The sequence below is a fragment of the Periplaneta americana genome, chromosome 5 (genome assembly GCF_040183065.1).
Source record: "Periplaneta americana isolate PAMFEO1 chromosome 5, P.americana_PAMFEO1_priV1, whole genome shotgun sequence".
NCBI lineage: Eukaryota > Metazoa > Arthropoda > Insecta > Blattodea > Blattidae > Periplaneta > Periplaneta americana.
The window spans coordinates 91,257,728-91,274,634 of NC_091121.1; the positions used below are offsets into that span (position 1 = coordinate 91,257,728).

At 34.6% G+C, this 16,907-nt stretch overlaps 1 protein-coding gene across 1 annotated transcript in view; it reads right to left on the reverse strand.

Moving 5' to 3' along the window:
* The window catches only part of LOC138699978 (V-type proton ATPase 116 kDa subunit a 1-like), a 50,640-nt gene extending 34,411 nt beyond the window's left edge, over positions 1-16,229 (reverse strand). Inside the window, exons 1-4 of the mRNA XM_069826227.1 lie at positions 15,769-16,229; positions 15,357-15,483; positions 4,098-4,310; positions 3,840-3,990 (exon numbers count right to left, since the gene is read on the reverse strand). Coding sequence (XP_069682328.1) covers positions 3,840-3,990; positions 4,098-4,310; positions 15,357-15,483; positions 15,769-15,899 — 622 coding nt within the window. The 5' untranslated portion in view covers positions 15,900-16,229. The remainder of the gene's footprint in view (positions 1-3,839; positions 3,991-4,097; positions 4,311-15,356; positions 15,484-15,768) is intronic.
* Positions 16,230-16,907: the final 678 nt, after the last annotated feature.

Genomic DNA, 16,907 nt, shown 5'->3' on the forward strand with positions numbered 1-16,907 from the left:
ACTATAATTTCATGTCAATGCGTACTTTATAATGCCATAAAAATTTTCAGTTTTGCGATGCTGTACTTTTTTTTTGCGTATTTCTGGCTGAAGCCGGCACAATGTTCCATTTTTCGGTTAATTATTATATTTACTATTCAGGGTTGTGTTATATAACTCACAATTTGTTAATATAGTAATATTACATTTTTAAAGAAGTAAAATATTGTAACTAAGTACTTTACAATACATTCTTATCTAATGGGTTATTTTTAAAAACCTTTTTCATTCACTTCAATAGCGATCTTGAAACTGGGCACTGAAAATAGGGCTAGCGCCACTCGGCTACGATCCACTGAACTAGAGGAAGTAACGTCTTCTACCCACTCTGGCAGTAGTAAAAAAGTATTGGTGAAAATATAATGTCCCATTTGATATATTATATTATACTTTCTTGTACATCGAAAACTATAATTTTGTGTCAAAATGTACTTACAACAACACAAAAATGTTCAGTTTTGCGAAGCTGTACTTTTTTTGCGTTCTTCTCTCTGAAGCTGACAGAATGTTCCAGTTTACTGTTGATTATTATACTCGTAGTTACGATTCAGGAGTGAATGATATAACTCAAGAGTAGTTAATGTAGTAGTATTACATTTTTTAAATAAGTAAAATATTGTGATAAACTATAATATACTTTTATCTGGTGAGTATTTTAAAAACATCTGCATTGACTCGAATAGCGCTCCTGAAACTGAGAACAGAAAGCAGAGCGAGCGCCGCTCTGCGACGAACCGCTGGACTAGTGGAAGTATCGTCACTTTCTCTTCTACCCGCTCTGCTAAAAGTTCAATAATAGAGATAATGGTTAATAATATTAAAATAATGACTAACTTAAAAAGACATGTAATCACCCATGTCACCCAAGGAGATGTTGGATCTGATTTCCTTCATATTCCAAACATTTCTGGCATTGAGTAATAAAATTATCTAGGGGAATTTTTAGGCAATGCCAATTTCATTGAGAACTACTTTTAGCACTATATGTCGTCGTCTTCGACTTCTTATCTAGAACATTTCTCGTTTCCCTAAATTTGTTACCCAATGTATGAATTGCAGCACGACTTGGAATGCGAACATCAGGGAAATTTTCTTGGAATAATCTCCTGACAAATAGAGCAGATTCTGTACACACAAACGACTCGTAAATAAGCACTCATTGTGAAATAGAATACTTTGGCTATTATTAGCCATACCTTTCTTAGCACACTACTGTACACGTGCGGTTTCAACAGCCATTTAGCTCAGGTTGATGACGCATTCCTGCAGAAAACTCATACTATATTCATCCAGCAGTTCATGCACATTAAATATTTATTTTATAGAAAATCAGATTTCATTATTTTATATTTAGGTAGAATACAGGCTTGGTAATATTCACTTTCCAATTGCCAACTTCGCATGTCATGAGTTTCAATTTTCTCTTACTGTCATTTGGAAACCTGGTAGGATAGACCAGGGTAATTGTAAACAAATGCTGTGAGAAATACAAAACTGTCAATATAAAAATTTTAATTCGGGGAATATTTAAATTAACATGTTGGCTAACCTACAAAGCAATTTGGCGCCAAATAGGAGTAACTGCTTAGTTGTGAACGAATGTTTTGTAAGAGTCTACAAGAAAAATTGAAAAATAATTTTGCTTCACCTTCATTTTTGGCATTATAAATAAACGTACAGTGCTATTTTTTTTAATAATATGTTGTTTTTATGAGTAATGTATAGTAGTTAACATTTATTACAATGGTTTTGAGATCTCCTATAATGTCAGTTCATTAAATTACGACGTGTTTACTACATTTGTCCCATAGTTTTAATTGCTTGGGGGTAATTGTAAACATGTTTTACTGTGGTTACATTTCGTACTTTTCAGTAATCAAAATGCCAAGAAATTATATTAGAAAGAGACCCCCACCCAACTACAATGTAGAGAATTTAGAGAGGGTTGTCACAGATGTGAAAAATAGTAACTACAGGTATTGTGAAGCTCAGGAGAAGTACTGAGTTCCTATATCGATCATATATCATAGGTTAAAGGGACAAAATGTACCAGTGACAAAAATTGGAGTTGGAAGAACTACAGCTCTTTCTTCTGAAACAGGACAAAAAATGTTACTCCCCTCTCAAAGGAGTAAATGTAAACAGGTGGGGTAAATGTTGTTGTTGTTGTTTTCTAATGCCAGGCGTTTGACAATAAATTCATTTGACCTCTTGCACTCCAATATTTTTCAAAGATATTATCATGACCAGCCAATGAAGCACAGATTTTGAGGTGTTCCGAATCCATTTCTTGGTTTGAGTTGCACAATGGACAGTTAGGGGACTGATATATTCCAATTCTATGCAGGTGTTTGGCCAAACAATCATGGCCTGTTGCCAATCTAAATGCAGCTACAGACGATTTTCGTGGTAAATCGGGAATTAACTGTGGATTTTGATGCAGAGAGTTCCATTTTTTCCCTTGGAATTGTGTTATCAAATTTTGTTTGTTGAAGTCTAAGTACTGGTATGTAGATTTAATAAATCTTTTCACAGAGTAATACGTAGATTTAGTAACAGGTCTGTAAGCAGCAGTGCTGCCCTTCTTTGCTAAAGCATCCGCATTCTCGTTTCCCAGGATTCCACAATAGGATGGTATCCATTGGAATACAATTCTTTTATTGAGTGATATTAATTGAGAGAGCCTTTAAGTTATTTCTGCTGTTTGAGATGAAGGTGTGTGTTTAGAGACTATTGATAGAATAGCTGCTTTAGAGTCTGACAATATAACTGCATTCCTAAATTTATTGATGTGGCATAGAAGATTCCTGAGACTTTCACTTATTGCAATGATTTCACCATCAAAACTTGTTGTTCCATATCCAAGTGATCTATAAAGTGAGAAGAGACAGCATGTAACACCTGCACCAGCACCTTGTTCTCTGGAGATCAAGGATCCGTCGGTGTATAAATGAAGCCAGTTTTGTGGAGGGTACCTAATATTAATTGTCTCTAAAGACAATTGTTTTAGTATTTTAGTGTTTACTTCTGATTTCAGTATTTCTTCTGTTAAATTTAGATTATATTCTATATTTAATAGAGTTAAAGAGTTTGGTTTAATTTGTAAGTTTTCTTTTAAATTCGGGATATTGATTTTCTGTTTTAATTCTTGAACAATGGATATGAAACTTTTTTGAGTTTTCAATCTACAGAGAGGACTGTATGAATGCCAATTGTTTCCTGGTAATCTAATAAGTTTTTCATATTGAATCAGTGCTTTTTCTTCTATTGTCATTTTGATGCTGTTAATATTAGTGAGGAATCTCATAGAATCTATTGGAGTTGTTTTGATTCCACCAGTAATGAGTCTGAAAGCTTGGTTTTGAACATATTCTATGTCGTTTATGAAAGGTGAAGTCATTAAAATTTCTCCGCAGTATGTCAGCACTGGCTGTATAAACATTTTGTATGTAGTGTTCAAAGTATTCCTAGAGCATCCCCATTTCTTTCCTGTGGTGGGATAAACGTAAAAACTTGCAATTAAAAGATGAAAAAAGTCAACCTTATTATTTTAAATCTATTTTCAGGGAAAAGAAAGATCTAAAAATAACACAATGTTTCTTTGTCATGCTTACCGTTACTGAGGGTTTGTAATGTTGAAATATATTTGAAATCAGTGTAAAGTGTTCACAATTACCCTGGTCTACCCTAACTGTTGCAAATACACAAAACACGTGCGCACACACTCATATACAAATGAGCATTTCATTGGGCTTATATATATATTCCCACCCTAAAATTAATTCAACAGACAAACTCACCAGGATTAATCTCACCATAACTGCTATAACCATATGCGTCAATTAGATCTTGAAAAACTTTTGTAAACTTATTAGTAGGATTGTATGTCGGAGGTATGTCAGTAGTGTTGATCTTAGACATTACAGGTGGTAAGGTGCTTCCACTCTTCTCCTGTATATAATCAAAGTTAAAAAGAAAAATTCAGTACTGTAATATTCTGTATAATTTTTATGCTAACATGACTACGGTATAACAAGAAGAGAACACCATTCACTTACAGTTCCAGTTATGAGAGCTTTGTTGACTGATGACACACTTGAGATTGGCATCCAACACTGTGCGATCAGATAGGAAGATTTTACGTCTACGTTGCACATATTAAGAGTGAAGTACACACTCTTCATTTTTAATACTTTCAAAAAGTACATCTTCAAGTTCCTTGCACAAGCCAATAATATACGATGGTTTTGTTCGGAAGTTCTGTTCAGGACCTAGTATTAGATAAAGTATTAATATAATTACAACTAAACAAATGTGCTAGACTTTAGTACTATACAGGTACAGTAACAAAACTGTTCCAGCATTAGTGGCCATACCACAGTCTAGTACATACAGTCACGAAGCTTGAGATTATAAGGGTACTAGGAACAATAGACTGTGCAGGTACTATTTCGCATTATCTGTGATGAGGCCATAGTAACGATCCTAGTGGTTATCAACTATCTATGGATGCATATTTACTACGTATTAAGCTTCGTGACTTTATATACTGTGGCCATACAGTGTCAAGCCTCGAACCAAAGAAGAGGAAAAACAAGAGAATATCAGTAAAGATGACTCATTTATATGAGCTGTCCACAGAAAACCTCTGTGATTATAAACACTTATAGCATAGTTGTTTTTTTAGTGGATTATTTTACGACACTGTATCAACATCTCAGGTTATTTAGCGTCTGAATGAAATGAAGGTGATAATGGCGGTGAAATGACTCTGGAGTCCAGCACCGATAGTTACCCAGCATTTGCTCATATTGGGTTGAGGGCAAACCCCGAAAAAAACCTCAACAGGTAACTTGCCCCAATCGGAATTCGAATCCGGGCCACCTGGATTCGCAGTCAGACGCCTAACCGTTACTCCACAGGTGTGGACAGCATAGCTGTTGGTAGTCATAATTATGTACATGAAAATGGTGACACCAGAAAGAGCAATTCAAACTAAAATATTTTATGTACATACTTCACAGATAGGCTACTCAACGTGCGCCCCAAGTGTCATGCAACAGACATCAAGGTGATATCCCCACTCACACCACACACACTCTAACATATCTACCGGAATGGACTCACTGGCATGAGAGATATGATGTTGGAGCTGTTGCAGATTTTGAGGCACAGGAGGTACATAAATATCTTTTATGTAACTCCATAATAAGTCACAGACATTCAAGTCGGAGGACCTTGGTGGCCACTTGCAGAAGACGTCGTCTTGGTCTCCAGTGCTCCCAATTCACCTTTTTCCAGTTATTCGTTAAGATGGTCGTAGGAATATTGAGATGCAACTGGGGTAGTGCTCATCTTGCTGGAAAAAGAATTCGTTGCCCTCTTCTGCAAGTTATGAAAACAGCTAAAGAATGAGCATGTCAAGATAAATGTTATCATTGACGTTCTCTTCAAACAAATATGGGCCACACACTTTCCATTTCGATATGGCACAAAATATATTTACCTTAGGGAGTGACTTTCATCCTCCATAATACAACGTGGATTCTCACTTCTCCAAACCCTGACACTGTATGTAGGCTACTCACTTTTCTACAGACGTGGAAGGATGTCTCATCACTCAAAATTATTCTTGATGTTATGTCTTCATCATACTCTGTTAGTGCCAGTAAATTTTCGCAGAAAGCGAGTCTTATTGAAGGATCATTTGGTTTCAACTTAAGTAGCGCTATAGTCCCGTATCTCTTATTTCTGGCAGCCAATCACGTTGCAGGTCGGCTACATTTAAACGTGTATCGTAAACTGGGGTTACTTTGAACACAGAGGAAACTTTGAACATTTCTTCAGAAAATCAGATTTAGGTTTCTACATGGTGCACTTGTATAGATGGAGGTAAATTTGGTATAAGAATACTTTCATGATAATTTACCACCATCTATAACAAGTACAGCATGTAAAAACCTAAATATGATTTTCTGAAAAAATGTTAAAAATTTTCTCTGTGTACAACTTAACCCCAGTTTACGGTATATCATGTGATTTGCTCCTGTTGACGTTATGCATTTTCTAAGGCTCTATACATACTTAATATAATCGCCCACCATTTTGGCTCTTTCGTTGGTATTCGCAGAAAGCACACGAGAATGTTATTTGCAGCTAAATTATTTGCTCAACTGCAGTGTGTTTGATTTATTATCATAGGAGCTACCACATGATAATGTTTAACAGTGTGGCAAATAGATTCCTTGTCTGGTAGCTCAGCAAAGAAAGAACAAAAATGACGAACGATACTACGCACCTAGACTTTATAGAGCCTTCACTTCCTAAAGAGGAGGAGTCACGCCGGGAATAACAGCGTCGCGACTATAATTGCAGTTTTTAAGAGTGAAACCTCAGATGAGTACATAGGATCTTAGTCACGATGAATTTTTATACCGGTATGTGTAACGCTTGGCTAACTCGGGACATGGACTTAGGACTATGAATAAATGACTTCTGCACAAGTTCCACAATTTCTGCATGAAATAAACATTCACACTATTTACTACAATACAACAATGCAGAAATCACGAAAGACTGGCAAACCCAACGAACAGTAGCATCTTATTTTTTTGGTGACTCTCAAATTGAATTGTCTTCATTGATGTTAAGCAATGTTTGGTACCAGTAATTGATCACTGTAAAATTTCCCTGGTAGCTATTATCTTTAATAAATGTGCTCTGAGAAGTGGCTAGATATTGAGTAGAATTCTAATGAAGATACCAGTCTGCAGTAGCTGGTTGGGATGATTTACAATTGATGTTAAAAACTGTTGATATAGTTTATAGGTTATTTCCGCGATGGATTCAATGCTGAGTAGTTCATGCAGGAATTTATTTGATGTCGTGTAATCTGCTCCAGTGATAGTGCAAAGGACTGCCTGTTGAACTCTCCTTGTAGTCTTCTATTCGTTTCTGCTGCCATCTATTGTTTCCGTCGGCAATTTGACAAACTGCACTATTCAATATAAGAATCATATATAGGCCTAGGCCTACACCATTATAAAATGGTATTACTTGTTTGTAAACAATGAGCTTTTTGTGAACAAACTTCATTAATTCCAGTAACAAGAAAGATAGTTCTTGTTGTCTTGCAATGTAAGTATTCTGAATAATTATCACTGCAATGTCATGACACAGGTACTTATAGCAGTGGCGAAACTAAAGTATAAATACTAAGTAGGCTGAAAAAATCTGCTTACCGGTACCGGTACCTTATATCTTTTTATAGATCAGATGTTTATCGGCTTTTCTATCAACATTTTTTGTGACACAGACCACACATTTTCACTCCCAAACAGAACGATATAACTTATTTGTGTCAGAGCACACTGTTACCCAAGGATAATTTTTATACTGGTACCATGAAAACTGAAAATTTCTATTTTGTCTTCCTCTGTCCGATATTTAATATGCAAATGTGATATCAATCTCCTATCTTTGTAAGTACATTTTATTTCATATGTTCAACTTGAAAACGGTTTCTCTTGTAATTCTACAAATAATGACCTCAATGTTCTCTCAGTATGAACCATTTTACACTAAATTAATACCGTATGTAAAAAACACACACACACACACACACACACACACACACACACACGCACACGCACACGCACTCGCACATGCACACACGCATTTTTGATTAAATTAAACTCAACAACGCAGTGCTTTCAGAGAACACCAATATAGTGTGACATAATATTGTGACTGGAGGCTAGCCTTGTCCCATACGGAGATGTAGCGAATTGATACACACTCCCTGGCCCCCCACCTCAAGCTTACGAGTCAAGGTCATAGCCATGCCTTTAGAAGATTTATGTTTTAAGCCTCGCTACTCGTACTGCTCTCTCCATACTGGAATGACTGCCAATAATGAACTTAATATATAAAAGGCTAAGCCTCAAAAGCCTCTTAAGGGGAGGATGTAAGCTGATTTGGATCAAAATTAACATTTTTTGGTTTTTAGCTGAAAATGATAGTTAAATGCCTTATTTACATGATGCCATATTTTTTTTCGCTTACGTCGCTTGGAGGGGTCATAAATGCTGTTTAAATGCCCAAGTGTTTAAATGGACAGCCCCTGACACGCCTCTTTTCTCACTCTGAGAATAGTTGTTCATGTCCTTGTTTAAGAGCTTAGCCACTGACTTATAGTATTCTAGAATCACTCCAAATAAATGTTGCTTTTAGAAATTAGTAACTGGGGTAACCATTAATAGCCTCCCTCAAAATTTTGTCTGCATTTTTTCTGGAGGTTCTGATACCTGTTGTAGGCCACATGTACCGGTATGATACAGCCTCCAGAATAATCATGATAGAACATGGAAACAAACTCCTAACAAATCTAACACACTTGGTAATTAGTTGGAATTAATTTAATACAGGTCTGTTTTAATGGAAAGAACCAATGAGTTAAAAAATATACAATACAGTATCAACTACCAGTACATCCTTTACCTTCATCTCCCTCTTCCTATTTTGAACAGAAACTTATCGAATAGTGGTTCTGTATGTACTATGTATCTAATAAGGTACCAGTAGATCTACACAGTAAGATAGCAAATAATTTAGGTAAATTTATTTATCTGAAAGAGTTTTTAGTTTTCTTGATTTATCAAAACGTTGTCATCGTATAATCTCGACCACTTCAATGGAAGAGTTTGTCCTTTATTTTTACATTCTTCTTATAGCCAAAAACTTTCTAACTTCAAATGACAACTCGAAGATTGCTTTTCATTTTGTGTCTTGTAGGGAGGTTTACTAATTTCCGTGATTTCCCGATTTTTTGTCACAATTCAGGGCACCGTACAATAACTCTTTGTCTAAAAACAGGAACTATTTTCCTGTATCTGGAAATATTAGTGAGATAAGAATACCAATACCTCGCAGAATACCAGTACCTCATTCTACAGAAATACCACCTGTTCTTATTTTGAAGACAGCTCCCTACTAATACGTACTAATTGTGCATCTTCCATGCGAACCATAAGATATTCACGTAGCCTTTCACGTTCAGCCATGTCTTCAGGACAATAGTATATAGTAGCTTTAAAGCCAGCGCAGATTTTCTTTATTTTAGCATTTAATGCATCTCCTTGGAAGAATAGTATGAATACTGAATTATAGACTGGAATATTCTGTTGAAATAAAGAGAATATGTTTCATTACTATTTTCTGTAATACAATGTCATAAGTCATAACCTTTAATCCAAAATATTAACAATCTTTGGATAATTTAAAACAGGTTACTGGTTGGCCTGCTCGTAATGTCTCCAAACTGCCACAATTAATCTAATACACCACCACCGCCACTGCTGCCACCACCGACACCGCCACCACCACCAGTATATCTGTTTACAGAACCATGTTAAGGAATTTTTCTTCTTGAACTGGTAGAATCCCCAAAGATTTCTTTAACAATCAATTTAATTATAATTGTGCATATTAAATTCGGGCCACTTCTTTTTCTAATTTTTATAAATGGCCTTGGCCCCATAATAAAAGGAATATTTGCAGATGACACAAGTATCATAATTATAGACAAGAACTTTGTCACATTCAAATATAAAACAAAAACAATTTTATTCTCCTTAAAATTTATGACTGATATACAACCAATAAACTAGAATTAAACATTAATAAAAACTAACATAATTCACTTTAAAACCACTTCAAATTTAATCTCTGAAACATTAGATGCAACTATCAACAATATACCCCTACTATAAACATCAACAACCAAATTTCTTGGTTTGCATATTAATAATACACTAAATTGGAAAAATCATATTAAAGAAATAATTCCCAAACTTAATCCAAACTTAGTTCAGCATGCTTCGCAATTAGGTAGTTATAACAATTTAAAAACAGCAGCATCTTAAAGACAATATATTTTGCCTATTTTCGTTCCATTATGTCCTACTGGATAATATTTTGGGGAAATTCTGCAGATAATAAAAACATATTCTTATTACAAAAAAGCGCCATTAGAATAATAGTCTGAGCAAAAACTAGAGAATCATGTAGATTATTTTTTGAAAAATTAGAGATTCTTACCTTAGCAAATCAGTACATATACCGGTAATCTTTAATAAATTTCCTCTTATGTAATAAAGAAAATTTTCCAACTAATTCAGCCATATATAGTATAAAAACCCGCAGAAAGAATGATTTTCATATGCCATAATCAAATTTATCATGCTATCAATGAGGAGTACGTTACATGGCGATAAAAATGTTCAATAGTCTTCCTGAAGGCATTAAGAATCATAGCCAAAACCCTGCATTATTTAAGGTAAAACTAAAAAATTACTTGATATCTGACACTTTCTATTCTGTAGAAGAATTCTTGACATTTCACAGTAGTGTGTAAATATTTTAATACTATTAAATGGTAAACATATTGCACTGTATAAAATATTATTGTTATTAAGGTATTAATTCTGTACTACATATTTCATATTAGCATTTTATATGTTAAACGTAAGAACTGGACATCTTCTTTATTCTATGCTATAAAGCAAATGTAAGAATATTATGGAACGAATAAATCCATCCATCCATACATCTTAACGCCTGTGAATATGCCATAAAGAATAACATTTCCACTTTTTATTAACCGTAAGATGTGTAATGTTTCTACTATCTACCCTGAACGATCCATCACTCACACACTGCCACTGGATTGCATCCTACTTAATTCGGGATTAATTACAGCTATGCATCAAAGTAAATACTCAGCCCCCATTATACTTAAGACTAAGGCTTCTGTACAGAAAGTAAAAGTAGACTAAATCGAGCTAGAATAACAGTCAGGACATTGAATGGAATGTCATCAAATACATTGCGTTCGTAGCTCAGCAGGACCATTCCGCGGTGGCCTTGGATTGGGTGAAGATTAGCGCGCCTGCCGTCAGAGTTACACGTAAACGACCAGCAAGTCATGGGTAAGGAACACTTAACTGCTCTACTAACATTAGGCTTACCTGCATCACAACAGATGTTGAAAATGATGACCTTCAACTCGAACACATTTCGTATATCTCCGAAAACAATTCTGGTTCACTCGCAAAAGTTCATGTTGACTGATTGCCTGTATTTCTCTCGTGATGTTCTTCAATTCTTGTAACATGTGCGGATTTGATGTGTACACTTTATTCTTTAACATTCTCCATAAATAAAAATTGCATGGAGATAGGTCAGGGGAACGAGGTGGCCACAATTCTCGACTAATTATTCTGTCACCAAACACACTTCGCAATTCATGCATAGAATTCGCAGCAGTGTGCGCTATAGCTGAATCCTGCTGAAATCAGCCACTCAATCGTTAATTTCTTGTTAGTTGCAGAAAAAAATATTTAAAATTGAAGTTACATAAATGTGTGAATCAACTATTGTGTCGAAAAATATGGGACCGATAATTCTACTCGCACTCATTGCACACCAAACCCCAACCTTTGCAGTGTGGTAAGGAACTTCATGAATAATATGGGGATTTTCGGTACCCAGTATCTATTGTTCTGAGTAGAAACGTGACCATGAAGATGAAACCACGCTTCATCAGTGAAGAACGTTAAAAGTGGGTCCACGTCGCCATTATGAACGGACTTTACAAACTAATTGCAATAATTAACCCTACTTACAGGATCTTGTGGTTGTAAAGCATGAACTACAGTTACCCTGTATGGTTTAAGTTTCAGAAGTTTTGTTGCCACAAAAGCTGACGTCTTGGAAATGTTAACCTCTTGTGCTAAACGTCACAGTGATTTGCGGGGTGAATGCTCTAACTGGGCCCCTACTTCATCAAACTTCTCTTCTGTCAGTACACTGCATTGCTGAAAACGTTTCTTGTTCAAAAAAGATCCTATACATCTGACTTTATTGACAAGGTCATGAATAGCTGACCTGCTAGGAATTCGAACACCTGCAAACCGATGTTCAAATTCTCTTCGACACCTTCTTGCACATATGCATAATAAAGAAAAATACGTTATTCTAAAGTGTACTCAACCATTATTAATAGACACTTTATCACCACGAGACAACACAATTTTACTCACAACACGCGCACAGACGTCTTTCCCTCACGACAGATCCAACTCGACTGACTGGCGCGTCAGCGGTAGCTACAGGACTACTCTGGCGGCAGGCACACCAATTTTCACTGTCTAAGGCCACTGCGGAATGGTCCGGCTGAGCTATGAACGCATAGTAGTAGGATTCATACAAAGAGAAAGAAAATAATCTCAACTATCTTAATATTTGCAAGAAATATAAGAACCCATAAAAAGGACAAATGATTAAATACCACAGAGACAGACGAATGTCGCAGGAAAGGAGAAAGAGAGAGAGAAAACAAATTTTGATTGATTAGCACATGGAGACAATGAGAGCACCACACCAGCAATGTAGAGCAGTGTAGATTGAAATTGAAAGTACAAAGTAGTTGCTGATGATGGAAGACATTCTAAAACATAACAGACAACCATTTCGATAGAAATAACAACGCCGGTCTTCTACTTGATCCAACATTAAGATATGAAACTTGATCAACCCAATGAAGTAGGGGAAGCTGTTGTATAGGTACCAAGGGAAAAGTTGTACTTGGGGACTCTTCATTTATTTTCAAAGTTATGTGGTGGAATTTTTGTTTTCGCAGGTGACCATTTTAATTTCATCATTCAGCTGTTCTGTGAATGATTTACATTTTCTTGAAGCAATCTGGAGAGATTTTATTTAAAAATCTGTTTTTGAACCTAAAAAGTAAGTAATTGTCAAAGTAATTAATTATTTTTATTTGATTCTTTAGATACACAATTAAAAACTTATATCTATATTTTTAAACCCTGTTATTCTAGCTATGAATCCATGTGATTATTGACTTGTTTTCGGTAACTCAGTCTTAAAAACTTGCTGAGATATATTTTACTGATTCCTGATATACCTAGGGACAGTGTACCTAGGGACAACTATCTTCAGGTGGATGTCATTAAATTTTAAATATTTTTGTAAATAAGTTACTCTTATGATGAGTAATCAAAAACAGTATTTAGTAATGACTTATATGGGGTTTCAGCTTTAGTGGAAATGCCATGTAGCAAATTAAAAATCTGGAGACAAACCTCGACAAAGCTAAATTATTCTCCTCCCAGGAAAAGAATAACGCATAATCCTAAAAAAAAAAAAAAAAAAAAGGAAAGACAAGCGTTTTAACAGATACACCAGAGAAAACCAAAATAGAAGAAAGAAACAGAAAGTTGAGCGAGAAGAGAAATATGAATAAAGTTCAGAAATGGAAGAAGTTGAAGCCATAAGTTCTGTTTCCAGAAGATAATTCAGAAGAGACTGCAGATGAGCCAAGGAATGTGTTAGTTCTAATGACAATGATGATGAAGATGCCATTTAAACTATAAATTACACTGCTTGAGCGAATTTAGAAGAAATAAGAGGAGAAAATTTTGTTCTCATTCATGTGGCAGGAAAGAGAGACTCATTATAATTTTTTGTTGGTAGAATTTGTAAGAAGATTTGTGAAACAGAATTTGAAGTTCAGTATCGAAAGAAGTTTACTAAATATGAAATTGTTTTTTACATGATGAGCAATCAGAAATTGTTGATCTTCCTTCAGAGGATATTGTGTTTAAACTTCCCCACCTTCTCAAAAAAATATTCAATCCTAAGGGGCACTAAGAAATATGTTTTCAAAATGTCATTTGCTGGATGCGCCCTTGGATAACAAGAAATTCATTTCATTGGAAAGCCTAATATTTTTTCCTGTCAAGAAAATTGAAAATTATTTTAAAACTTAGCAACATTATCACTATTATTATTACATTAAATTTAAAGGCAAAATTTATCATTAATAATAATTATAAAACAGTAAAATGACTATTTTGTATAATTATAAACTTAATAAAATATTAATATTATGTTCAACCATATCCCAAGGTATGTCATTCTATGTCCCTAGGTACATCACCCATATCTACCTAGGAACAGTGTGTAGCACTTCAGGAAAATTTTAAAAATCTATACAAAAAATTATTTAATTGAAACCATTGTTTTTTCTCTAAGATACAGTACTTTACACTTCAAAGATACTGTTGTTAATAATAAAAAGTTATAAAAGCTTGTACAAAAATTAAAAAAATTGAAATTTAAAAAACTGTCCCTGGGTACAACAGCTTCCCCTAAATTCAGAAAAGTGAAACATCTATGACCCCACAATTGGCTATTTTTAAGATTTTTTCAAGGTTAAAACTATCACTATGGTGGGTCTTATAATTGTTACTAGAGGATCAGTCCTAAAATTTGTACTTAATTTCTAAAAGGGATTAGGGTTGGGCAAAAATTTAGATCTTGCTTTAAATTCATTGAAAGTATTTTTACAATTTGTTCAAGAGCAATGGATTAAAGTGGACAAACTTCGGAACTAATGAGAAATGGAGGAGATTGTAATGAGTATGAAATTAATTGAACTGAATAATTAATGTGAATCAATGTTGTGGATTGTGTGTAGTATCAGGGGTACTATATCTTTAGGAATATTATAAATATAAGTACAGTATAAGGGAAGAGGCAATAGAGGAGGGAATTTGGGAGTAGGATTGAAGTGGAAGAGGTAAGTACGTAAATAAATTGAGGAGAGAAGAGTAGGGAAATAATAAGTGATATAAGTGTTGTTAAAAAGAGAAAATGGACAGATAGATAAAAAATTTAGCAGAAAATAGTTGGGAAAGAAGGAATAACAGTAGATTGATGTGAGAATAATGACTAAAAAATAATGCAAATAATGAAGGAAAGAAATATAGCTACAATGTCTAAAAGGGAAACAGGAAATGGAAGAGAGACATTCTAGGTAAGAGAGAGAATGGAAGAGGATACGTAGGGAATGATAACAATTCAGCTAAAACAGAAGAACAGGAAGTAAATAGGAAATACTTGGCAAAGGAATATGTACCATAACTCTGAATTGTAAAGTTGGCTGACAAATAAATATATCATATCATATCATATCATACAAATTGTTCAGAATCATTTATGCAATCCTTTACAACGTCATTCTTATATAGTCCTCTTAACAACCTTTTTTACACGTACAAAATATTTATATCACCCTCTGTTGACACTTAATGTTTTTATTAATCAATTATTGTAAAATTCTCTTCTTTTTTATATCAATCTTGTTCTCTCTGTTCTTTTATTACATATTGCATGGTATGCTTTGTCTTTAATAACTCAAAATTGAAAACATTTTTAAAATAAATAATACTTACAAGAACTGGATCTTCTGTAGGTGTTTCTATTGGTTTGAATTGAAAATAAATATTGCCACGGCATACTCTCCAAAGCATCTGCTGAAATGCTGCAATTTTATCCTGAAGAATCACCCCAGCTTTAACTCTGAAATAAATATAAGAGACAGAGAAATATAATAAAACATCTTTTTTTTTTTTTTTTTGGAAAGAGAGTTTTATGCTTCGTTTTGCAAACTCATTTTATACTGTGTTTAGCAGGATAAACTAAAAAAAAAAAAACAGGATATTTTTGGAGATTTCAAGCCTTTATGTGAGCCACAGGATAAGGAGCTAAGAAAAGTAGTAGGTATCCTGTGAAAAGCAGGAAAACCCTATTTATACTGGTGCAGTGTATATTTTAAACTAGGCCCAACAGAGAATTTATATTAACCGAAGTTTCAGACTATGATCTTCATCCATCAAAGGAATATTTTCAGCTTCTTCAAGTAATGGAGCTTGCTCTTGCTCAATTTGTGAATATTGCAAGTTGTCCATCTTCTTGGCCTGAAACCATGAAACCATTTACGTAGTTACGGATATCTTATTTTAAACTAACCGAGTTCTTATCCCTTCTAACATTTTTTTTTATTTATGTAGGCTACAAGAATACCACTTTCATACTGTTACCTACTCAAGTATGCCACTGAACTAAAAACATAAACTAAGAATAAATGAACTGTAAATTCCAAGGAAGGACTTAGGGCTTTCCTGGCATTGGATATTATGGAATAATTTATTCTTGTCGGTTTCTCAGCCAGGTAAGTTGGATAGTTGCTTCTAAGCTTTCGATTACTAGCTCTGCCATCTTTTTCTTGACTGAGAACCCGAGAAGAATTACTCCAAATTCCAAGGAATTTGACAAGCTAAAGTACCGGTAATAATATTCGAAGCATCATGGTCGTACTAGTAGGCTAAATGCCAATGCAAACAGTGGGGTAGCAGGGGGATGACACTGGTCAGCCCTAGGTCAACCGACAAAAATCTGAGATTCACTGTAAGAGAGAGTCACTTCTGATAAATCAGAATTTCCTGATTAATCTTAATATATATAGAAAATTATGCATATTTACGTACCAAACCGAAAATGCCTTCTGTTTTGTCAATAACTTGCTTCATCTGAACCATGTCAAAATGTGTCTTCTTTAATTCAACACAATTTGCAATACCAGCCGATAGTTCAGATTCCAGTGTTTGAATTGTTGCCTAGAAATAAAATATACGGTATTAAAATAAATAAGTTTATTAATTTACAAACCATTTTACTGTGAACAACAATAATTATACAAAGGTACGTTAGCAAAACAACTAGAGCATCACCTTTTGAGGCTGGTAACTCGGGCTCGAATTCAAGCAGGTTGAACTGGAATTTGTGGTGAAAAAGATGATATTTCTTGGTACGTTTTTGCTAGGTACTCCCGTTTTCCCTACCATCATTTCACCATTGTTCCATTAATCATCATGCGGTGCTATGTAAATTGACTCCCATGTTGCATCAAAAGCAACATCTATGGTGGCAAAAGAACTACCTAC